Below are 24,245 nucleotides of genomic sequence, written 5' to 3' on the forward strand. Positions count from 1 at the left end.
CAGACTGGAGGAGTTTGGAACCCCAAGCTGAGGTGACTCTACTGGGCCCTCATTGGCCTTCTACCTGTCCGTGAGCCCTCAAACCACAACCCTGGTCATCCCTCCCCTTCCGTTCCCCCCCCCCCTCCCCCTCTTTCTCTGTGCAGAGCAGTTCAGGTCTGTGATAGGATGCGTCCCAGTAACCGTAAAACCGACAAACACAACGAGACGTTTGGATTTATGTGAAGTTTATGACACTAAGATAAAGGGCAGTTTACACACAGTAACAAACAGACATATGATTTGTATGAGCATAATTAGAACCTGTACACGTTTTTGTCTCCATACATGGTTGGTTGTGTATTTATCAGTGCATAGCGCTGCACACACACGCGCACACACACCCGCACGCGCACACACACACACACACACACAGAGAGCTACTGCGGCACGAGAACAGCAGCCGTATGTGACCGGCTCAGCAGGATAAGGCTGTTTCTCTGTGAAAGACAGGAGAGAGCAGGACAAGAGCATGGCTGTGCAGGCCGCTGCATTCACCAAAACCCAGGGGGAGGGAAAAGAATCAAAACCAAATAGAAAAACCATGAAAAGATTTGGGGTCAGTTGGATTCGTCTAGCCAGGTGCACTCGCTGAGAGAAAACTGGAACCTTGTTTGTTTTTGTTTAACCGTTCCTGAAGCGCAAGCCCCGTCCGCCTGGTACATGTGGTGATTTAAATCAAAGCACCCCCTTGCCAGGAGCCAGTGTGGGCCATGTCCGTGTCGGCAGGTAGAGCCTGATTGATTTAGAGCACAGCTTGGCCCGTTCCCCTCTGCATGAACAGTACTTCCGTTTTGATCTGGACAGGTAAAACGAAAGGCACTTTTGTGGCAACCACAGGCATCAGTAGATCATATTGCACATATCAGCTCAAAACTAGTGACACAAACCTACACACTGACACCATGACGATGATTTAAGTTTTTTTTTTTTTTGTTTGTTTTGTATTTATTTAAAGCTGAAATATAGCTGATGCTGTCTGTGAGTCCACAGCAGTCTGAGCATGGCTGCCACGCGCCACGGAGCTGACTGGGAAACCACGTCACCCTACACTGTTCAGTCTGACAGTACTGTCACGTGGCAACATTAAGTCTCCATGCAGGTGGATGTGTCTGAGGATAGGCCCTCGTCTAGGCTCCCAGCCAATGGTAGATCTCAGACACACTCCCTCGCTGACCAATGGGATTTCGGCTTCCCACTTGAGGCCTGGTCTAGGCTCCTGACCAATGGCTGCCCTGGATGGATTCTGCCCAATGGGATGGCTCCCTGGATTCGACTGTTAGCTTGTTGTCTGGTGTTTGAGAGGCGGAGCCAAGGGGCCTACAGCAGATCATATACACACCCTCCACCACGGTACATAGGAATACTGTCATAAATAAATCTCATTTTTACAGTTTTTATTTTGTTTTATAAAAAAAAAAAAAAAAAAAGGGATAAAAGATAGGGGGAGGGGGATCAGGACACTTTCAGTCAAAAGAACATGGTTGTTTGTATATGGGGTGTGTGGGTACAGAGTTATTGGGGTACGCTAGCTGGCTGGACCAGTCCACATCCATCTCTCACTAAGACAGCTAGACAGGTTCATATACCGAGGGGGGGGGGGGGGACAACGGAGAAATAAACAACTACAGACAGAATACTGTGGACCACTGACTGAAACCCTGCGAAAACCTGGAACAGTGCAAAAGTCTAGTCCAATTATGTTGCTCTAGTCATAGTAGCTTTAAATAGGTACTTGAAGCATCAAGTCAGTGCCTGGGCTGAAAGGGAGACGGATGGACAGAGAGAGATAGAGACAGAGAGAGAGACAGAGAGAGACGGAGTTGTGGACAGAAGCAGTAGGCATTGTCAACTTCAAGTAAGGCAAAGAATACCTCCCATAGGCCCTCAACACACAGAAAACAACAAACAGAAAAGAGAGGGAGAAAAAAATCAAAACAAACAAAATCAACAAAAAGATTGAGCTTACTTTTGGCAGGTTCAGTGATGTAATTAAGTGTAAACAGAAATAAAAGAGAACATCCTAGATTAAGTGTTTCTGGGTTGGCTGGTGGACAAACGAGGAAAACAAAAGAATGCGAGGGAACAGAGTGTGTCGACCCGATGCCAGTCACGAGGGCAGGTTGGGTGGGCTTGGTGAGAGGAGCTCCCGTCTTAAAAAAGACACAATCTCTTAACGTTCCGGCTTAAAAATAAAATTAAAAAAGTGCCATCATTTGGGGGAGCAAGGAAACGTAGAAGGGGGGTGGGGGGGGGGGGGGTGAGTTCCCAGTAAATGTAACCGCCTGAAATGAGCCTGCTCAATTCTGCCCCGCGGCCTGAAGGCCGGGTGTGGGGGGGGGGGGGGGGTTCGGGTCAGAGGCTTCCCCAGTCCTGATAGACTCATGGGCTGTTGGGTGTCACGGCCACCTGGCCTGACAGTGCCGCCAGGTGCCAGCCCGTCTGATGGAGGAGCCTTCCGCTGACAGGAGCCCAACTCCAGCAGGAGGAGACATGGACAAACTGTCGTATTGTCTTTTGTTGTTGTCGTTTTGTCCTTCCCACCGGCCCAGCACTTCCCCCACCGGCCAGCAGGCACAAACTACAATTTTGGCATGCTTAAAAAGAAACGATACATATCTAAATATTCTCATATATAGGAGGAGTTTTCATATTTCCGAAGCAAGCGCGAGAATTTCGGTAAAACCTGTAGCTGCACTGTTCTCATTCCGTAACGGAATGACACCTGTATGTTTTTTTTTTGTGGGTTTTTTTTTTAAGAAAAGGAAAAGAGACAAGATAGAATTAGAGAAGACAGGAAGATATGAGAGAGAAGAGAGACCCAGTCAGATAAGGACAGCACCTGTACGAGATCACAGAGAGATACCACGGACCGGCCTTGTGGAGAGTAAGAGAGTGTATATGCACAAGCACCAGGAGCACCAGGAGCCAGGCACCAGGAGCCAGGCACCAGGAGCCAGGCACCAGGAGCCAGGCACCAGGAGCCAGGCACCAGGAGCCAGGCACCAGGAGCCAGGCACCAGGAGCCAGGCACCAGGAGCCAGGCACCAGGAGCCAGGCACCAGGAGCCAGGCACCAGGAGCCAGGCACCAGGAGCCAGGCACCAGGAGCCAGGCACCAGGAGCCAGGCACCAGGAGCCAGGCACCAGGAGCCAGGCACCAGGAGCCAGGCACCAGGAGCCAGGCACCAGGAGCCAGGCACCAGGAGCCAGGCACCAGGAGCCAGGAGCCAGGCACCAGGAGCCAGGCACCAGGAGCCAGGAGCCAGGCACCAGGAGCCAGGCACGGGGCTCTCGACCCCTGTGTTGTTTTCGCGGGACGTTTCTACAGATGTAGTTTGGCAGTTAGTGAGCACCTTGGTTGGAAAGACGCCTGGCAGGGTTTCCAGGCGTCAACTGGGATGCGATCCGCATGGAATGTCCGGAACACAAGGAATCCTGGAAGGGGAGGGTCTAGACTAGACGATAGCAGAAAGGACAACTCCTGGCTGATCCCATCCCATTGTGACGTCACTGGACCCTGCAGGGTAGAAAGTCACTGTTCCAAACTGAACTGCACCATGGGAAACACCCCTAGAAGGTTGCTGCAGATCCCAAGAGTGGTTGTTCTAGAGCACCTAGCTTGGGGGGGGGGGGGCACCACCCCCAGTGCAGGCGGAGTGACGCTCCCGGCTGTACAGAAACTACAGAGATCCCCCACCCACACACCCTCTCGCCCCTGTGGGTCTACTCCGAGACCGTGCATCACTGCTCCAGGATCAGCTCAGAGGTGAAGGGTTACATTCAATACCTCGGCCTGCCTCCTCCGTCTCTGGCCTGGGGATCTGCTCGTAGCCGGGGGCCCACCCAGGAAGGGACCGCGCCGGCCGGCCAGCTGGAGCGCGCCGGTGCTCGGCGACATTGCTTTCAAAAAAAATAAAAATTATGGTTCAGTCCGTGGAAAATGAACGTGGGCCCAGAGACAAAGGAGGGAGTCTTGCGCAGGAACAGTGATGCAGGGTCTGATGCTAGGACTGGGCTGTGATGGAAGGGAGCTGGACACTTAGTAGATATTTGTAAAAAGTCTACAGAAACGAGAAAGAAAAACAAAAAGATTCCCTTCCCTCAAAACACATGATTGAGTGAGGGAGGCACTGATTACGACGCGGTTCTGTGTGACTCGTCACCAAGACTGTGCCAATGAACCGTTGCATTGTGGGAGTTCAGAGATGTCTTTGACCCCCACCCCCCCCCCCCCACATGACCCTACCCAAAACAGAAAACTGAGTTATGACATCTTTGCCACCTGGGTGGATTCAATCACCTTGCAAAATGACATTTTAGGAAATAGTTTTCTTTTCTTGTTAAAAGAAAAACAATACAATGAATTGAACAAGATGGACACTGATTCCAATAATGTTGTCATGCACAATGTGTTGTCTGTTGAACCCTAATAGTGTTAACATTATTGCAACACAAGTGACTTCCCTGCTGTGTATAGCTAGTTTATATTATTTACCTTAATGTAAAAACACCAACGACACATAGGCGAATGTTTCTCTGCTTACCTTCAACACAAGCCTACACAGAGTAGGAATGGACACTTGTTAGATAGCTTCATAATATGAATAATCATGGTGAATATAACAATTATACATTGGACTGAGGGACTCCACCATACGGGGTCCATCGCGCCGACGAACACGTGTGTGATGGACTGTCTGCACTACAAAGCATTCACAGTAGGTAGGATGGTGGGGGGGGCGCAGGGATAAGAGCTGCGTGTGTGTGTGTGTGTGTGTGTTTGTCCAAAGGGGATGGGGCTCGGGGTCCAGAGGGTGTCGAAGGTGACAGAAGCACTGGCCATGGGTTTGTATTCCACAGAAGATGAAACTGCTGAACATCCGGATAATCCAATGAGCAGATCTCTCTCTCTCTCTCTCTGTGTCTCTCTGTCTCTCTCTCTCGTACATTCTCTCTCCCAGACCGTCTCCAGCCTAGTTAAACATTCCATTCTGTAGGGTCCCACTCTAGCCTCAGAGAGAGAGGGGGGGTTGGGGGGGGGGGGGGTTTACAACAACAACAACAACCTCTCCTCAAACTGAATTCCCCCAGTGTGAATCTCTGGCAACGCTCTTGCATGAAGAAAGGAGGGAAGGAGGAGACGAGAAAAAAAGAAAAAAGAAAAAAAAAGAGTCAAATTGGTCAGCATTATGGTTTCCTAAAGCCGGAGGTCGGGGTATAACTGTCATACAGATTCCCTAGGCAAGGGGGGAGGAGAAGTTACTTGTCTGTTTTGTAGTTTATATTCAAGTTTTCCTCTTTTTTTTTTTTCCTTTCTTTTTTCTTTATTTATTCCTCTGTCCGTCCGTCCGTACAATTGTCCGCGGGCTGCCTGCTGCGCCAGGCTGCTGCTGTGCCAGGCTGCTGCACCAGGCCTCAGACCTTGGTGATCTGAGTATGGTGTTCCTCGTCGAACGGCTCGTTCTCGGGGTCGGAGTCCGTGGTGTCGGAGTAGCGGTAATGGTCGGGCTCATTGTCGCTGGCGTCCGGCGTGACGGAGGTGGAGGTGCTGCTGGCCTCAGAGTTCGCCCCCTCCTCCACGGTCTTGGTGAAGTACAGCTTCACCTGAGATAAACGACAGCAAGTTAGTCAACTGCAGCTCCGCCTGAAGTTAACAAGTTCGCCAAGTGCAACTTCACTTGAGGTAAACAACAAGTTTGTCAAGTACAGCTTCAATGGGAACGTCTCCTGGGGGGGGGGGGGGGAAATGACAGAAAACTGGGCTGAGGATCTGAAGTCCTGACCTTGAAGTTGGGGGAGAAGTATCTGTTGGCCTTGTCCTTGTTTGCCTTGTCCAGGTCGTTCTTGGTTAGGGAGAGGACCAGGAAGTCCCGGTCGTTCTCCGGGGCCGCCTCGCCCCCCAGCGCCTGGGTGGCCTCGGCCTCCCGGCCCACGGCCACGCTGCCGTTCTCCACCTTGTCAGAGTTCTCCTGCTTCTCGGCCTTCTCCTCCGGCCAGGGGATGAAGAAGGTGTTCACCCAGAAGTGAAACATTTTGTCCTAGTGGGGAAAAAGGGGGGCGGGGGTTGTAGGCAGAAGGAGACAGAGCAGAGGGAGGGAAAAGATGAATAAGAGGGAAGATGACACTTGAACGCACGCACACCCCTCCTAATCCAAAGCGTAAACCCACCCCCCCCCCCACACACACACACCCATTAAAACCCAACATTTTTCACAACTAGACACGAGGTCCTCTTTGGCGGGAAGGTCCCGTCTACACGTACCTTCTTCATCATCTTGTTCTGTTTGTGGAAGAACTCCACCTTGATGTCCCCGCACACCGGCAGAGGCTGGGGGAACTCAAAGAACATGTACTTCTCCTCCCTGCGCGTGTGGACCGGGTTGGAGGTGTGGATCTTAACCTTTAACTGGTAGACCACAAACTGGGGGTCTGGAGGGAGGCGCAGCACAACAACAACAACAACAGTTAGAAGCGTGTCAACAACAACAACAACAAATAGCTGCCACCAGACATGGGTCAACATATTTCCTAAGATGCTAGCGTATACTTGTGGTGTGCTCGATTTAGCTGACTCGGTGCACCGAGTGAGGCGGGGTTCACCTCAAGAGATGGCGCTACTGGTCAGACAAAACAAATCAAACACACCCCCAAGTATCTGAAAATAGCTAGTGTGGTACATGGGGAGCTAGGTCTGGTAGTGACAACAACTAGTTTTGGCGTTGAGAGGCCAGGCAGAGAGAGAGAGAGAGAGAGAGAGAGAGAGAGAGAGAGATAGTAGAGAGAGGAGAGAGTAGGGAGAGAGTAGAGAGAATGGATAGAGTAGAGAGAGGAGAGAGTAGAGAGAGAAGATAGAGTAGAGAGAGAGTAGAGAGAGGGTCTTGGATTCAGAAACATGGATGTCCCACCACCAGAGACGGAGGTTACAAGGAGGAGACAGAGAGAGAGGCATGCCAGGGGCCCTATTCTGACAGGCAGCTGCCATTGGTGCAGTGGTTTTAGTCCGGCACACATGTTTCAGCCTATCGGGCGACACGTTGACTTTTGCTTTGACATGTGTGTGATATGAGGATGCGATGAAAAGCGGATTTTTACCCCAGTGCCAATTCCCTTTTCGAAAGCCATGAGGCATCTGCTCGCTCTTGTTTTTAACTGAAGAGTCCCCTTGGAGAGAGAGAGAAGTTAACATACACGCACGCATACAGACGCACGCACACAAACACACACACACACTGCTGCAGACCTGAATTTAACTGGGATGCTGGGGGTCAACGGGGGCCAGAGAACACACATGCACAGCCTGCTCGCTGCCACTCATAAATAAACCTTATTGGCACGGGGCTGGCCTCGTCAGGTCAACGTGCACAGGAGACAGCTCCAGTCTGTTTGGGTTTTACAGAGCAACCACCGACACGACCGGCTGCTCCCATGGGGGGGGGGGGGGGGGGTAATTCCTTTACTGTCCCATCAGGGGAGGGTTTCTCAATATCCACCCACAGAGTATGAGGTATGCGATCTGACCATGTCCTGGCGGTGGGGTGTGTATGTGTGTGAGAGAGACGAGGTTCAGAATAGGGCCTTTCAGAAGGACAGTGGGAGAACGTGTCAAAAGAACGTGAAAGAGCAGCCAGGTAGAGGTGTGTGGCATTTCCAGCCGTTATGGTGGTTTATGTCAGCTTGCCAGGGAGCAGGAAGTGAAGACTGCACACGTGCCACGCCTGGGGGCTGCATGCGGCACGCCGCACGCAGACCAGACCGCACGGACTCCCAAACACGCGAGCAGAGAGACTGTTAGGGCAGCCCAGGTGAGGATGAAGGGAGAGGAACAGGTGAAAAGGACCCGAAAGGAGGAGAGAGAGGGAGAGAGAGTAGAGGACTTACTGCAGGTCCCTCCACTGAACATGGGGACAGTCTCAAAGACCATCTTGTGGAACAACAGGGCCACGGGCTTGTACTCCAGGTGGTGGTGGAGCAGGTAGCTGTAATAGTACACGTAGCGCCTCTGGCTGGGGATCGTCACACCCTGGACACACACGCACACAAGGTTACACTCTCTGTGGAGAGGTCGTCATCACTGGATGCATTGATTCTGGACATCTGATACTGATGGTCAAACATCTATGGACAACTTGTATCTTTACCTCTGTGGTGTGTGTGTCTGTGAGTGAGTGAATGAGTGAGTGAATGAGTGGGTGTGAGAGTGAGTGAGTGAGTGTGTGAGTGAGTCCCCTACCTTCTTGTCTCTGGTCCTGACCTCCCCGTAGAAGTCGAGGGCCTCCTGAGCTTCCCCAAACTTGGCGCGGTGCAGCAGGTAGGCACAGATCATCACCCCCGTGCGCCCTTTCCCGGCCTTGCAGTGGATGGCCGCCACGTGGTTCTCGTCCTCGCTCAGCCACTTGTCCAGGTCCTCACAGAAGGGCTTGATCAGCTCCAGCTGGGGGGGGTTGTGATCCTCAAACGGATACTGTGCAACTGGAGACGGGGGGGGGGGGGGGAGCAGGGTGGGAGGGACAGATGGGGTGGCAGGAGAGGGGGAGGAGAGAACATTGGGGAGGCAGAGGGGTGGGGGGAGAGATCATGGAGGGGAAGATGTTTGGGGTGGTGGAGTTTAGTTTGACAATACCATCGGTGTGATTGTGTCATGCATGCATCACAGCCATGTAGCCGTGTATGTGTGTGTGTCTTACCACGGCAGTTGAACTTCGTAGTATCATAGTGGCGTTCTGCACATCTGAAAGGACGAGATGGAACATTTTACATATAGATAGGGAACTGCTTTATTTGGATGTACTACTGATTAGGGTCATCGTTACCACACACACACACACACACACACACACAACAGGTGCACTAATGAGTAAGAGTTCTTACAGATTATAGATCTTGTAGTGATTTTTGTGTTTCGAGTCCAGAAATCTATGGAAAAAGAAAAGAGGTGTTCATTTCCTGTCCAGAGATACATTTGACAGAGTCATTTAGCAGATCTTATCCAGAGTGACATACAGTAAGTACGGGGACATTCCCCCGAGGCAAGTAGGGTGCCTTGCCTCAGGGGAATCATATTGCATGGCCGGGAATCGAACTGGCAACCTTCAGATTACTAGCCGGATTCCCTAACCGCTCAGCCACTTTACTTTGACATACACATTTGATTTGGATTGGAAAACAATTCAATCCAAACAATGTCCTCCATTATTGCTTTAATATGACGTGATCATCTATCATCAACTGGGCATATCTTTTTTACTGCATTTAGCTATTTTCTGCACAAAACTATAGAAATTACCAGTACATTGTAGTATTCAACTTCACTACTGAAATGGTATGCATTCAAATGTCATGCAAACTTCAGAAGTTGGCCCACATTATAAAACTACTGGCTGCAATTATTTGTCTTTTTTTTCTCACACACACACAGAGAAACTCACCGAACAACGTCATCAATGTTGTTTCTGTAAACACCCTCAAGTCTCTCGGCAGGAAAGCCCATCGCTATGATGTTGGGATAAATATCTGACAGCAACAGTGAAGGAAACATGGAATTGATCTTACAGCCAGTCACAACAGAGCATGCATGCTACGCAACGGCATATATTCCATTTTACACAACCTTAATACCAGCGTACCTAATGCAAGTGGGTATATCTGAAATGACAACCATGATAGGTCATGGTAATAAGTGTGCTTTATATCGGCCATTAAAATCTAATACACATAATACACCTGACACACTACTCTCATGACACGTGAACAGAGCACTTAAGCATGACATCAGAGGCTGTTGCAACAAAATGTGTCTAACCGGAGATATTAGTCTGACTAGTTAACTTGCCTTCAGACACGACAGAATAACTATGGCGTCGGCGTATGTCACAGAATACTCATTCGTATCGTCGTTACTACAGTCAATTCCAACACATAGGCAATATATTTTGTATTTCACAGGACATGAAGCTAAGCCTGTTTTAAACAACAATTCCACGTGTCTCATCGTCAATCAGCTGGAGCCACGGCACTTTACAACGAGTAAGCTAGCAAGCTAACATTCTTGTTCCAGCTGATGCAATTAATGACAATAACGAGGTTGATGGATACGAAAGAAAAAGCTGACCGACACCCATGCCGTTGTGCAGCAAAACCCAAAATGCAAAATCTCGTTATTTACCATTACAAATTGTGTTATTAATTGCATAATATGTTACGTTACCAGGTTATGGATACTCAGTAAACCGTGTGGACCATCTGGTAAAATATCTATAGACAATCACTCAACTACAATACAGGATATCCAACTAGCTAATGCATTACCAACAGACTTATATACAGGTTACTAACTAGAGCTGAAGCCAAACTGGAGAAATCAGCTACGCCATCTAGCAAGCCATTGAACTGCATTGAATAAAAAGGATACAGGTCAAGTCCAAGTCAAAGCCATCTTCTTGGTATCTTCTTTTATTTCGACTGACGATTTCCTTTATTATTGCAGCCATATCTGTGGCTGGAGTCTTTAGGGTTTTTAAATTAAAAGAAAGTATTTTGCCTCTGAACGAACCACTGCCAAAAAAAAAAATATATTCCCCGAAAACCCGCTGTCCGTTGACAGTTAGCTAGTAGTAGTAGCTAACTAGAATGCCAATGGCTTCTTCTCCTACTGGGTCATGGGCCTTACTCCGTTTCTCCACTGCAGGCCCGGCTTCCCGGACCCCACGATTTGATACAAAACACTCCACAATAAATAGGTTAGGAATGATCCAGCTTCCAAAATGTTGTATTTCAAAAGAGTCCCAAGTCTCTGATTTTGTCAAAGCCGCCGTGATTAAGATAGAATAGCGGAGAGAAGCCTCTCCGACTTTCCTTTCCCAGAAATACTGATTGACACAGGCACAGCTATAGAACGCATATGCTAGCAGGCAGCGAGTCTAGCCAACATTAGCTACCACTAGCTACGAGCTAACATGTCGACTCCGCCAGACAGAAACATAACGAACTACTGTTGAGTCCTCTGTTTAAACGGTCCACGTAATATATTTAAAGAAAAATTGACAGTCTCCACCTGAAAATTGCAGCTCTGTGTGGATTTAAAAAATTTAAACTACGCTAGCTAGCTACCTTTCTTCACTGACACGTCCCTTTCCTAGCGAGCTCGCTAACTGACTCGTTTCTCTAGACGTGTTGCCAGGTTTGATGAATACGTTCCAGCCGTTTTAGTGTCAGACACAAAACATGCACAGCATACTAAAGAATCCAGACCAATTTTTGTTTGATGATTTGGATTGTTTGATAATTTTTACATACATATGAGCATGTATTCTCATTTTACTCTGTCATTAATATAAGCCATCTCAATATGATCTTATTGGCACAATGTCCTGAAAATAATCGGGAAATTATTCAATCTGGCAACCCAACCTAGAGCTACACTCGCAAAGCAAACTGCCACTTCCATGGCTTCCGTTCCAATTGAAAAAGGCTACAAAATATCATGCCGCAATGTAGACTAGTTCCTGATACATATTCCGTTCATACAATCAGTTGAATAATGCATCATAAATCGGCAATTGAAATCATAACCACGATGCCATTCTGCATTAGTCTTATTAATTTAAAATTCCATATTTCTTTCTTTGAACTGCGGAAGAACATTGTACAAAGAGCTGTACTGAAGTCACGTGTTTCGTAATTGGGGAAGTTTCCAATTTTTCATTCTGTATTCATGGTGACATATCTGACTTTTCATTATGTAACCAGCCTTTTAAGCACGGTAGCCTATGTCTAACATCTAGGTATTGTGTCCCTGAGCTACATTACACATTGGCTACAAATACATGAACAATCCTGCCTGGAGAATGTAGCATACCTGTCAGTCACCGTAAATGACATGGAATAACCTACACATTTACACACAATAGTCAGTAACATTTATGTTGGACATAACTACATTTCTAACTACATTCTATGCTCCAATTACTTTGTGACTTGTTGACAATCAACCAGTTTAAATTTGATCTGACTAAAGAACGACAAGAAGTCAAGATAAGTAGCTGATAAAACTGGTATTCTTCTCTCTGGCCAGTGCAGTCAATGTGTGCATTGTCCAATGATTTCTGACCATTCTCTTGTCTACGCAGACTGGAACTATACAGGTGAGATGGGGACAGGTCCGACGTGTTGTGTTATAGCTCCATCTACCGTGTTGATTTGTAACGCAGATGCGTAGTGGGGATGTCATTTTTAAAGTTGATTAATTCTGCAATGCGCTGTATAATGGATGTTAGTGAGTGACCTTCAATAAATAAAACATTATTTAGGAGTGCTTTACTAATTGATCATCGAGGTTTCTACCATAAAAAGGAAATGTTCTGTCAGATCCAAATCTTAAGAGTCCACTCCAAACCGATAGGGGGCAACAACAAATACCATGGATGGGAAATTCGGGGAGGTGAGACAACAAGGAAGCATCTAATTTGCCGAGGTGAGTGACAGCTCGATTTCTTGCTACTGTGAATCTTGAATCGTTTTCCCCACAAAATGTGTATGTCGGCGTCTTAGTTATATGTGTATACTCATAATTTAACAAGTGATTCGATTTGAAAGGTATTTGTCACTTAAGAACAGCTGGCCTGATGTCTATATGTGTCACGCTGCATGGTGCTCAGGAAGGTCAAAGCTAGCTAACAGTATCAGACTTTCGCTTTCGTAATATTTCGAACAAAACAAAACGATACGTTTATCTATACAACAACCAAACTCTGTTACCTATAACCTTACGTTGTTAATCGCATTTTACTCACACATGCCCGTTGAGTCATGTTATCGACAACCTAAACATTTCAATCGCACTCTCAAACATCATCACCGGCATAGATGGCTAGCAGCAACAGTGTGGAGTGAATGCAGTTTAGCATTCTTTCTTTTTCCAGGTCTCTGACAAGATGGTGCTCAAAGAGATTCCCACCGAGAACATCGCCCGGCCGTTGGGTCGGAATGAAGTAATAGGACTTATATTCCGGCTGACTATATTTGGAGCAGTCACCTACTTCACCATTAAGTGGATGGTCGACGCCATTGACCCCACCAGAAAGCAGAAGGTTGAGGCACAGAAGCAGGTGAGTTGGGTGAATGTGGTGGGGCTTACAACCATAGTCAGTTAGAGGAATGGGACTGGACAGCCCAATGTTCTCCCTCTTGACAGAGCACTGTGTTCTCTCTGGCAGGCTGAGAAGCTCATGAAGCAGATTGGCGTGCAGAATGTCAAGCTGTCAGAATACGAGATGAGCATTGCTGCTCACCTGGTGGATCCTCTAACCATGCAGGTGAGAGAGGGGATCTGGCTACAGTGCTCAGTAGCTCTGGAAGGAAAACACAGTCAACATCTCTCTTCAATACTTGTTGGGTGATTCACATTGCACACGTGCAACCCAAACTGGTTCCTGTCCTGTTCTCAGATTACCTGGAGCGACATTGCTGGTCTGGATGACGTCATCAATGAACTTAAAGACACGGTCATACTGCCCATTCAGAAAAGACACCTGTTTGAGGGATCCAGGCTGCTTCAGCCCCCTAAAGGTGAAACACACACACACACACACACACACCCACACACACACACAGTATACGTGTAATGTGTCCTGCTTAAGAGCAGCTGTGATTCACACTGGTGAAATATGCTGGATAAGCAACTGTTAGTCATAGATCCTGTCCGGGTTATATTGGAGCTAGTTGGAGCTTCTAACCACTCCTCTCTGCCACCAGGCGTTCTGCTGTACGGCCCCCCAGGCTGTGGCAAGACGCTGATCGCCAAGGCAACGGCCAAAGAGGCGGGCTTCCGCTTCATCAACCTGCAGCCGTCCACCTTGACGGACAAGTGGTACGGCGAATCCCAGAAGCTGGCTGCTGCCGTCTTCTCCCTGGCCATGAAGCTGCAGCCCTCCATCATCTTCATAGACGAGATAGGTGTGTCGGCCGTGCTCAGCACAGACCCTCCCCCTCCCTGTCTGTCCCTTGAGAGGCACTGGTGAACAGGCCCCGGTGGGCGGCTCGACCGAAGGCTTGGGCGTTGACGCCGACATAGGATGGTGTCCTGTTTACCACTGCCTTTTCCAATGTTGTTTGTTGACAACTTTGACTCTCGTTGTTGTTGTTCCAGACTCGTTCCTGAGAAGCCGGTCCAGTTCAGACCATGAGGCCACAGCCATGATGAAGGCCCAGTTCATGAGCCTGTGGGATGGGCTGGACACAGACTACAACTGCCAGGTGGGTCTAGGTAGCTGTCTCGCCCAGGGCTCAGGCCTGAATCTGGGCGTAAACCCCTAAACCGGCAGCCTTATGGAGATCTATGTGGATGAACTTGTTTGTGTAGGTTCAGTGTGTAAATCAGAATGTTTCAGTGGGGGGAAACCTGTATTGTCATTGCCTTGGGGTCTGGTATTGTGTGACAGGAAGATGGATAAGGAAAGGCGATGTTAGAATACAGCTTCAATTCTGATGGTGAAGGACCATGTGTAAACTGTGTGTGTCAGGTGATCATTATGGGGGCCACCAATCGTCCTCAGGACCTGGACTCGGCCATTCTCAGGAGGATGCCCACCCGCTTCCACATCAACCAGCCTGTGAGTGGTAAACATGCCCACACCAAGCACACAGGCCTGGGGTCCGCGCATGGGTCGAGCCTGGTCTAGGCCTAAGCCTGCTCTCCGTGTGCACGTCTTATCAATAGGCCATTTTCTTATCATGGCCAGGTTTATTTGTTTGAGGAAATCCCTTCAAACGGGACTGATCCCACGTTTTGTGGTTTCCCTGGTTGCAGAACGTCAGACAGAGGGAAGAAGTTCTGAAGCTCATCCTGGAGAACGAGAGCGTGAGTGACCCAGACCGCCCCCCCCCCCTCCTGGTCACACCCTGCCCCTTGCGCTTGCTCCTGGGTGTCTAGTTTAACCCCCCCCCCACTCCTCTCTTTGTTACCAGGTGGACACGGAGGTCGACCTGGGCGACATCGCCAAGGACACGGACGGCTTCTCTGGGAGTGATCTCAGGGAGATGTGTCGCGACGCGGCGCTGCTCTGCGTGCGAGACTTCATCCACAACAGCCACGTCAACGACAGGTACCGCCGCATGCTCCTCATCTTCCTCCTGCCTCTCCTGGTTTGATGTTACTGGAACACTGGAGGACCACGAACAGCTAGAACTTCAGCTCTGGTTTGGATCAGTGGTTCAAATGGTTTTGCATCTTGCCATTTATATGCAAAGTGCTGTTCATATTCGTTATGGTTCCTAACTGTGTTGCCCGCCCTTGGTCTCTCTCTCTCTCTGCCCTCTCTCTCTCTCTCTGCCCTCTCTCTCTCTCTCTCTCTCTGTCTCTCTCTCTCCCTCTCTGCCCTCTCTCTGCCCTCCCCAGTCTGGATGAGGACCACATACGACCCATCCAGCAGCAGGACCTGCAGAAAGCCTTCCAGAAGATGAAGAAGTCCAAGTCTGCGGGGGGCCAGGGCGTCCTCATGCACGCTGCGCTGGACTGAGCTAGCCTGGAGGGGGGAGCTGGGGGCTGTAGTACCTGGGGAATTACCAAGCAGGACCCCCACATACCTAGCCAGCTAGCTATCAGTCACTCACACATGGCTATATACAGCTCTCTGGTATGTTGGGCCTGCAGTGTTCACCTGGTAAACTTGCTTTGTGACATCTGGAACATTCCTGGGGGGTTCAATCCATCACCCACAAATAACAGGGATATCACTTAATACTATCTGACCTGTTTGTGTCTATACACATTGGACAGTGATGTAGGTGGATAATCTCACTATCACTGCTTTCCTCCAAATCTGATATTGTCATAACCAGCGTTCATCCCAGTTGACTGGATGTATAGGTCCGGTAGGACTACGTGATTATGCTGACGGGTCATGGGCTGTTCAGACACCTTCTCTGGCAGGATTGTGGCATGTGTTGAGACTGTAGTCCTCCCTGGCGATCTAGCCGAGCCACTCACCACAGCAATACTGGTCTAGCCCCCCGCCCCCCAGCCCCTTCACACATGCACACACACACACACCCATTATCCTACTTAGAATAACTGAACTGATAAGAACTATGCTGACCCACACGGTATGGTGTTCACCTGCCCTCCACCTGGTCTCCTCCAGAAGGCTTTGCTGGAGGTGTGTGGCGTGGAGGCGGGGCTTGTTCCGTTGGGAATGGGAGGCTGTTTTTGTTTGAAATGGGTTGAATCTCCACAGGAGGTTTGGAACATCAGGACTAAGAACACGTTCAGTTGAAGCTCTAGAAGAACGTTGTACATAATGTCAAAAAAAGGAATGTCGTGAATATAATGTGCCACTTTTTTAAAATCACTTTTAACTGTGGGGCGTATTCTTCAAATGAGGCGCAGTTCTTGTTTTTCTGTTTAGTTGGTCAGAGCTGCTTGTATAGCACGTCAGGTCCTTGCGTTGGACTATGAATAAGAATAATTTATATCATGCATGTTACTTTTTTGTTCTCGACTACATTGTGAAATGCAGTGTCTCTTTCTGCTGTCGGTAGTCAACAGGACAAAGGGACAAACGACATGCTCCGGGCAGGTTTACAGCTCCATGGCCTTTTGGTAGTTCATAGTGACTCAGTGCTAGCCTGGCCAGGCTGTACCCTAGCTGATAGCTAGCTGATGTTGCTAGTTAGTAATTGTAGGTGGTGAATTGAAAGGCCAGAGCCTACATAGTCGTTACAGGTATTTATTCATCATGTGTCTTGAAGAACTGGTCAGACGAGTTGGGTTGTGTGGATGTGGTTATGACTGGCAAAGCTGTTTCTTTCTGTTTGTACCGGTCAGGTGGCTGACGACACAGTTGGGCGCCCTCACAGCTAGAAGTGGGATCAGTCGTGTGTATGTGCGTTTCATCGAGCCAGCCAGCCCATCAGCTCTCAGCACTCTGCCCTCCTCCCCCTCGGTTGATGAGGACAGATTGTTGAGGACTGTTGGTTAAGGACAGGGCAGAGTGAGTGACAGCTGCATGTATGCCTCTTCCCCTGCCCTGCCTCGGCCTCTTGCCCTGCCCTGCTCTCTCCCTCAGCCTCTTCTCCTTCCTTGCCTCTTCTCCTTCCTTGCCTCTCCCCCAGCCTCATCTCCTGACTTGCTTCTTCACCTGCTCTGCCTCTTCTCCTGCCTCTCCCTCTGCCCTGCCTCTCTTCTAGTCTGGCCATACATCAGCATGATCAGGCTCATCATCCTGTCATGAATGGTTGATCATTGTAACGGTCAGTAGAACCAGGCTAATGGAACGTAGAGAACCTACGTAACATGATTCTCCTGTGCTTCTCAGAGATTAGCATCTGTTCACTGTACATTTAATACAATGTCATATGGATTATTTGCCAATGAATGTGGATGACATGGATGAGCAATATCTCCATAGACATTCTCTGTGTGTGAGAGAGAGTGTAGAGAATTATGTTAAGTTTTGACTTATTTTATATTTACTTGTTTACTTGTGGATATGTAATATAATGGTGTTAAGATGTTTCTGAATTTGATTAATAACAGATTTGAAGTATTGTCTGACTTTTTGTTTCAGACAATTTTATGTTAACATGGAGATGTTTGAGTCTGGATTCTGATGAAAGCTGAAATAAAACAATACATTTGAATGTAGGTCCATATTAGCTTTTATCATTAGCTTTTATTAGTAAGGATCTTAAAAATATTGCATATTTATACCGTATATTGGCATTGAAATGTAAGGCACCATGGCATTGTTTGATAAATATACATTTATATAAATGTCTGACATAGGCTGCTTGAAAACCCTTTGACACACTTTCTTTACTTGGTAGTTATCCCACAGTACAATGATTACATTTTCCCACTTAGTTCATTCAGTTGAGCATGGTAGCGCAACATCGAAACCGTCTATCTGTACTAAGCACCTTAGACGTGAGATATTATCCCCAGACAAAAACAAGCCATACGCATAAAACTATATTTTAAAACATTCACACTCATTCTGGCAAGCCTTTGTCATTTTGCACAAAATACATACTATTAGATAATAAATTATATGTAGATTCAGTTTGGTCCAATTACAAACCAGATGATTTCCAGTTCATTATAGTTGATTAAAATGCACCTTACAGTATAAAACTAGAATTTCAATCACAAGTGACTTATACAGTACATGATTCACTACTGGTGTACAGTATCCTTAGACCCCTAGACCTCAGTAACTTCAGTATAGATAAGAATATATAAAATGGAGTGTGTATGTGGTATCATGTGGTCGTATGTGTTCGCGTATGTGGGATGGAGTGTGTGTGTGTGTGTGTGTGAGAGAAAGAACTTGCTTGTACCGTGTGAGCCCGTGTGTGTGAGACCCTTGGTGTGTGTGTGTTCACTTGTCTTTGTTTAAGGAGCTGTAGTACTCAGTCAGAACCTTCCAGGCCTTCATGGCCATGAAGCCATCCGGGGGGTTCTCCCCGCTGCGAGCCAGCCTCCTCATCTTTGTTCCCGAGATGAATTCAAATTCCTCGTGTCTGTGGAGGGAGTGAGGGGTGGAGGAGAACGGAGAGGGAGGGGAGGAGTGTGGGGAGGGGTGGAGAAGGGAGGGGAGGAGTGAGGGGAGGGGTGGAGGAGAAGGGAGAGGGAGGAGTGAGGGAAAGGGTGGAGGAGAAGGGATAGGGAGTGAGGGGAGGGGTGGAGGAGAGGGAGGGGAGGAGTGAAGCCGGCAGGGGAGGACAGTAGAGGAGATGAGACCGGGGGAGGGAAAGGGAGGGGAGCACGGTGAGGGGGATGAGAGGTTATCAAAAGCCCTTGGGTACGGAATGTATCCTCTTGCGTCTACAGCTATGAGTGCAGACACAGTAAAGCAGACATACTTGTCCTTGTCGTAGAAGTCCATGGCCTTCTTGGTCTTGTTATAGGCTGCCACCCTGAAAGGGATGATCTCTAGGGAGGTGAGGCCGGGAGCCATGGTCAGGACCTTGGCTCCGTGGGTGGGCTCGTACAGGTCCTGATTGGTTGAGGGGTGAGGCATGCCGGCGGGGTCGCGACCTACGATGTAGAAGTTGGCACCTGCGATCATGCGTGCCCGGCAATGCCACTGGACCTAATGAGAGCGGAAAAGTACAAAAAAGAAATCCAAATAAGCGACACCAAAGCAAATTGAGAGTTCCACTGAAACCCACAGCGATTTTCTTACACGTTCTATTGATAGCGTCATGGAGAGTTGTGGCTTCCTTTGTTTTATATGTATTTTGGTAGCATTTTTCAGGCTTTAGTGGACAGTGTTCATGTGAAGTGTGACAGGAAAGGCAGAGAGAGAGAGACAGAGAGAGAGAGAGTCAGAGAGAGAGAGAAATACGGCCAAGGCCGGATTCAAACCCCCCGTGCAGCGTCCGCTCTTGTGTGAGAGACCCACGAGGAAGAGGAGGAGAGCAGTCACCTCAGTGGGCCCGGCGTACATCATGGGCGAGGGGAAGATGGCCACGATGGTGCTGGCGGGATCCAGCACGCCGTCGTCCAGCACGGCGGCGTGCTGCCTCATCCGCCAGGCCAGGGGGACGTCGTCGTCCTTGGTCCAGCCCCCCAGCGGGTGCAGCAGCAGCACGGGGTTCTGGTAGCCGCGCTCCAGGAGCCGACGCCGAGTGTCCTGCATCAGGAGGGCGTGGCCGTTGTGGACGGGGTTACGCAGCTGGAAGGCAAAGACGGCGTCTGGGGGGAGCGGAAACGTGTTTTTTTTTGTCATCATCCAAAGCGGTGTACAAAGAGAGTGCACGTCGAAGGTAAAGCAGGAGATCGAGGGTCTGAGAAATGCACCTGTCGATTCACACACACACGGAGATTCCTGCCTTTGTAGTTAAGAGGACTCGAATGGATGTACTGTCACCTGCTTTCATCTCTTTGAACCTCTGCTTCAGCTCCCGTGGAGTGAGGCGGTACTGGTCCAGACCATCGCCCCATCTGATTCGCTCGAGGACCTCCAGATCTCCACCTACCAGCCAATCGCCACTCTCCATAATCATCTGCGAGAAATATGTCTGTTCAGCGTTCTGGGGTTTTGCAGAGGTTTCCATTTATAACAAAGATCGCTTTTCATCGCTCTCACAATTTGTCTTTCTCTCTCTTTATCTTCCGTTTCTTGTCCACTCACTCACTCACTCACTCACTCACTCACTCACTCACACACCTTCACACACACACCCTCACCTTGATGTGGGGGTGCTGAGGGCAGGTGGTTCCCCACTGCCGGGCACAGCGCTCCTCCTTGCGGTGTTCGTAGAACTCCGGGTTCCGCAGGATGGCCACGCGGCGCCCGGCGTACTGCAGTGCGAAGGCAGCACAGCCGTCCAGCCTCTCCTTGTCCTCACTGGACACGGGCAGCACGATAGGCACGGACAGATTGATGGTCCCCCCTGACACACACACACACGCGCGCACTCCGGGGTCAGCCACTGAAGTTGCATGAGGAAGTACCCTTGAACATACTTGCAGGACAGCCTACCATCAAGCAGGTTGTTGAAGTGCAGCACCTGGAGCAGCTCTCTCTCCCTCATGAAGCCTTTGAGGGGGCTGGCCCAGCCCTCGGCCAGAACCTGCACCCACTGGAGGTCCAGCTGGAGGGATGAGGTGAGGTTGTGGGGGGGCAGGGTGGGGAAGGTCAATAAAGTGGGCAGGGATGCCAAAGAGATGGAGGCCGACAGAGTCAGGGTCATGGGGGGGGGGGGGGGAGCAGGACGGGATCATGGATGGAATATGGCTAGTTACCTTGGTGATGCCGAGGGTGGGCAGCGTGCTGGCGTCGCTCAGCGCCAGGTCCAGCTTGTTCTCTGGCACCAGCAGCTCTGTCACCTCCTCCGTCACCCCCGTGGGCACGATACCCTGGAGATACAGGTCAGAGGTCACAGGTCAAGGCGCGACCAGACGGACAGACAACTAAAGCCTCGTTTCTCAAATGGGGGTACGTGCGCCCCTAAGGGTACTACAGGGGGTACATGAGATGAAGGTAAATGGGGCACTGAAGACCAAAAAGAGTTTTCCCTCAATAATAACAACTGTAGCCTTGGAGACGAGCATGGTCCAGGCCATCCCCCAACGACTGGGGGTAGTCATGGTAACCAGGGGTAGGCAATAGGCATGGTAACCAAGGCGTAATCATGGCAAGCAACCCAACCCACCTGCTCCTTGAGCAGCTCCACCACACGTTGGATGCACTCGTCCACAGAGATGTCCCCCGTCTTCAGCACCAGCTCTGGGGCCTCCGGACACTCGTAGCTGGAGTCGATGCCTGTGAAGCCTGGGGAGGAGATATCATGTTCATCATTATAATAATAATAATAAAACCAGTATTCATTTAACATACAGTTTTTTCTAAAGAGAGGTACGGCACAAGGGGGGATTTGAACCTGCAACCTCTTGATCTGCAGTCAAATGCTGAGCTATACTCCAGATATGAGCACACAGCAGGCTTATTCAATTCATGAAGTCTCCGTTAACAGTCAGAGGACAGTATTCCCATATGATGCAAAATAGCAACATTAGGGTCTGCAGGCAGGCCAGGCGATGGTGAACTAGAGGGGAGCAGAGCGGGTGTCTACCTTTGATCTCCCCAGCGCGGGCTTTCTTGTACAGGCCTTTGACATCTCGACTCTCACACACGGCCAGAGGGGCGTCCACAAACACCTCGAAGAACGGCAGTCCTGACCTGTCATGAACACTCCTGGCCTCAGCACGGTCCTGCCCATACACACACGCACACACGCACAACATGCACCAAACATGCACCCAACATGCACACACGCACAAGAGAAAAGCTGGGTTATAACACTTGAATCCATTCGAATCTGAAAATCTTTTCAAGGGAAGTCTACAGAAAACCAAATTATCTGTGGACCGCAACCAAATTCAGTTCATCTGTCCATTCATGAATTCTTCAGAATACTCCCTCTCTTCCTTTCTTCCTTCCTCACTTCTTCTCTCCCCCTCCATCCATCCATGACTCCCTCCCTCCCAGCTCACCTTGGTATAGGGGGAGATAAAGCTGGTGATGCAGACCAATCCGGCGTCAGCAAACAGTTTGGCGACCTCAGCCACACGGCGGATGTTCTCCTCCCGGTCGTTGGCGCTGAAGCCCAGGTTCCTGTTGAGGCCGTGGCGAATGTTGTCGCCGTCCAGAGAATAGCAGGGGATGGCGTGCGACACCAGGTACTCCTCCAGGGCAAAACCCACAGTGGTCTTCCCTGCTCCGGACAGACCTGGAGATGGCACACAGGCAATGTTAGCCCGCTGACCTGAAGCCAGTTTCTTCTGTTTTCTGTGGTCTTCCCAACCAATGACAAACCCCCAGACGAGTACACAAGACTGTTTTGACATGGCGTTAACCGTGAGTAAATTCAACTAGACAGGTAGCACAACTGATCACTACTACCCTACTTGCCTCAGGGGAAAGTCCCATGTACTTACTGTAAGTCGCTCTGGATAAGAGTGTCTTATAAATGACTAAATGTAAAGGTGATCAAATCCAGCTTGGATCGACAACATTTTGAGTTGCGTTTTGATTCTGGGTCAAGAAGTGTAGCAGAGGTGGTTGGTTTGTCAGCTCCCACCCTGCCAGCCCAAAACTGTCCTCTTGGTCTAATGGCCGAGAGCTGGGCTTGTGACGCAGGGTACAGGGACGGGAGAGACTGAGGTCGATGCCCACCTGTGAGCCAGACAGTGCAGCCTCTGAAGCCTCCTCTGGTGCCCACCACCTGGCCTCGCTTGGTCCTGCTCACATGGTGGGCCTGGTACACCACGTTGGTGGCTCTCTGGAGGTCCTGATCTCACACACACACACACACACACACATACACTGAGTGTAAATATCTGTTAGTGTACATATGTGTGTAATGTTTGTATGTGGATGAAAGCGTCTGGTAAATGAATTGGATGTCAAATAATGTAATTGCTTGTTCCAAATGAGCAAACAATGTTGGAAGAAAGAAACACATGGAAAGCAGGGAGGGAGAAATAGGGAGAGAGAGATTACAAGAAGGAGAGGAGGGAGAGAGTGAAAGAGAGAAAGGAGGGAGAGTGAGTGAGAGAGCAGGAGAACAAACAGGCCTATTCATCCGGTTTAGCAGCAGTCCTAGCTATATGTCAACTCCAGCCAGTTCAGTCAGTGGAGGCACTCTCCCAGCCTCAGAGCTGGATGAATGTACAGAATGGGGAGGGGTGACGAAGCTGTACTGGCCGAGCCAGAACCGTATCTCTCTCTCTCCCTCTTTCTCTCCTCTCCTCCGCTCCCCTACGCCCCCCCCCCCCCCACCCCTCCACCACCACCACACACACAAATCCACATGAATATGGACGATTCAGACGCAGTTCATCAATGAACCCTTGTTAGGTATAAATGTATTTGAATTGTCTTAACTCAAGGGGTTTAAATTGTATATTACAGCAACAAGCCAGTAAAAACCACTGGAAGTCACTGAAATGATTAGCCAATAACTACATGTGGAATGTATGCCGCGTTCCCAGTGTTGTCTCAGTGCTTTTAATTCCAAAAAGGACATTTCAATGTAGACACACTGTTTGTACCCTACTGAGTTTGGTCTGTACTGGCCAGTAAACTTCATTATCGACCTAACTTGATATTGGTCCATAAACATTTTACTATAATCAAAGCGGAACTTTCACTTCCGAAAAATATGTTGCGAAACACCCATATTGTACGAATGAAGTCATAGATTATATCTCATTCTCAAACTTTTCACAGCGAACGAGTAAAATTGTTTCGGGTGAAGTGTATTTTTCAAGTCCAGTAGCTGACATCACCTAGCCTACTTACCGTCCTTTGCTTTTTAATCCCAGACATCTCACCACTTTAGCAGAAAGACCTCGAGGCTTTGGTCGACCTTGGTATTTTCGTGTTTTATCGGTAACTATTCCGTAGTAATGAATCGCCTGGGTAACAGCGTGTAATAAGCCCTTCACTGGACACGTAGCATTCTCCTGGCCCTGCCTCCGTCCTTCCTCCCTGCATCAAATCCCACCGAACACCGGATACACGGGCCACAGAAAAACGTCTGAAAACACGATGTTCTTCCCCCCGGGACTCAATTTAGTTTTTTTAAAATATGTCAGTAATCCATACGTATTGTTATAACATGTAACATAACTCACCAACATATCTGACCTATTTGAACGTACTTTAACTGTACATGTGTGGTTCTCAAGGCGTTATT

The 24,245-nt window shown here is 49.1% G+C and overlaps 3 protein-coding genes and 1 long non-coding RNA gene across 7 annotated transcripts; 2 read left to right on the forward strand and 2 right to left on the reverse strand.

Annotated features, from left to right (window-relative positions):
* Positions 1 to 210: 210 nt before the first annotated feature.
* Positions 211 to 11,212, reverse strand: ptenb (phosphatase and tensin homolog B). 2 transcript variants are annotated; one of them, XM_084670034.1, is made up of 10 exons: positions 10,450 to 11,211; positions 9,467 to 9,551; positions 8,910 to 8,954; positions 8,726 to 8,769; positions 8,272 to 8,510; positions 7,920 to 8,061; positions 7,134 to 7,202; positions 6,304 to 6,470; positions 5,825 to 6,079; positions 211 to 5,645 (listed from the first exon to the last, which is right to left on the reverse strand). In XM_084670034.1, the coding sequence occupies exons 1-10, from the start codon at positions 10,526 to 10,528 to the stop codon at positions 5,457 to 5,459; spliced, it is 1,314 nt and encodes a 437-aa protein (XP_084526160.1). In that variant the 5' UTR covers positions 10,529 to 11,211; the 3' UTR covers positions 211 to 5,456. The 2 variants fall into 2 exon arrangements, with proteins under 2 accessions (XP_084526160.1, XP_084526161.1); XM_084670035.1 differs by lacking the exon at positions 7,134 to 7,202 and having other exon boundaries at positions 10,450 to 11,212.
* Positions 11,213 to 12,439: 1,227 nt separating this feature from the next.
* Positions 12,440 to 17,675, forward strand: atad1b (ATPase family AAA domain containing 1b). 3 transcript variants are annotated; one of them, XM_084669340.1, is made up of 10 exons: positions 12,440 to 12,510; positions 12,959 to 13,144; positions 13,253 to 13,351; positions 13,484 to 13,604; positions 13,791 to 13,991; positions 14,185 to 14,291; positions 14,558 to 14,647; positions 14,845 to 14,895; positions 15,003 to 15,139; positions 15,433 to 17,675. In XM_084669340.1, the coding sequence occupies exons 2-10, from the start codon at positions 12,971 to 12,973 to the stop codon at positions 15,551 to 15,553; spliced, it is 1,101 nt and encodes a 366-aa protein (XP_084525466.1). In that variant the 5' UTR covers positions 12,440 to 12,510; positions 12,959 to 12,970; the 3' UTR covers positions 15,554 to 17,675. The 3 variants fall into 3 exon arrangements, with proteins under 3 accessions (XP_084525466.1, XP_084525467.1, XP_084525468.1); XM_084669341.1 differs by lacking the exon at positions 12,440 to 12,510 and adding an exon at positions 12,512 to 12,632; XM_084669342.1 differs by lacking the exon at positions 12,440 to 12,510 and adding an exon at positions 12,512 to 12,570.
* On the reverse strand, positions 17,676 to 24,054 carry papss2b (3'-phosphoadenosine 5'-phosphosulfate synthase 2b). Its single transcript, XM_084669333.1, has 12 exons — positions 23,849 to 24,054; positions 22,721 to 22,835; positions 22,039 to 22,274; positions 21,618 to 21,756; positions 21,198 to 21,316; positions 20,788 to 20,901; positions 20,525 to 20,636; positions 20,230 to 20,435; positions 19,910 to 20,045; positions 19,466 to 19,734; positions 18,900 to 19,129; positions 17,676 to 18,557 (listed from the first exon to the last, which is right to left on the reverse strand). Exons 1-12 carry the CDS (start codon positions 23,873 to 23,875, stop codon positions 18,416 to 18,418), a joined length of 1,845 nt encoding a protein of 614 aa, XP_084525459.1. The 5' UTR covers positions 23,876 to 24,054; the 3' UTR covers positions 17,676 to 18,415.
* On the forward strand, positions 18,815 to 20,130 carry LOC146259986 (uncharacterized). Its single transcript, XR_014729444.1, has 2 exons — positions 18,815 to 19,805; positions 19,941 to 20,130. It is a non-coding gene; the product is annotated as an uncharacterized LOC146259986 (long non-coding RNA).
* Positions 24,055 to 24,245: the final 191 nt, after the last annotated feature.

The sequence above is a fragment of the Hypomesus nipponensis genome, chromosome 13 (genome assembly GCF_054491055.1).
Source record: "Hypomesus nipponensis isolate SF chromosome 13, ASM5449105v1, whole genome shotgun sequence".
Lineage (NCBI taxonomy): Eukaryota > Metazoa > Chordata > Actinopteri > Osmeriformes > Osmeridae > Hypomesus > Hypomesus nipponensis.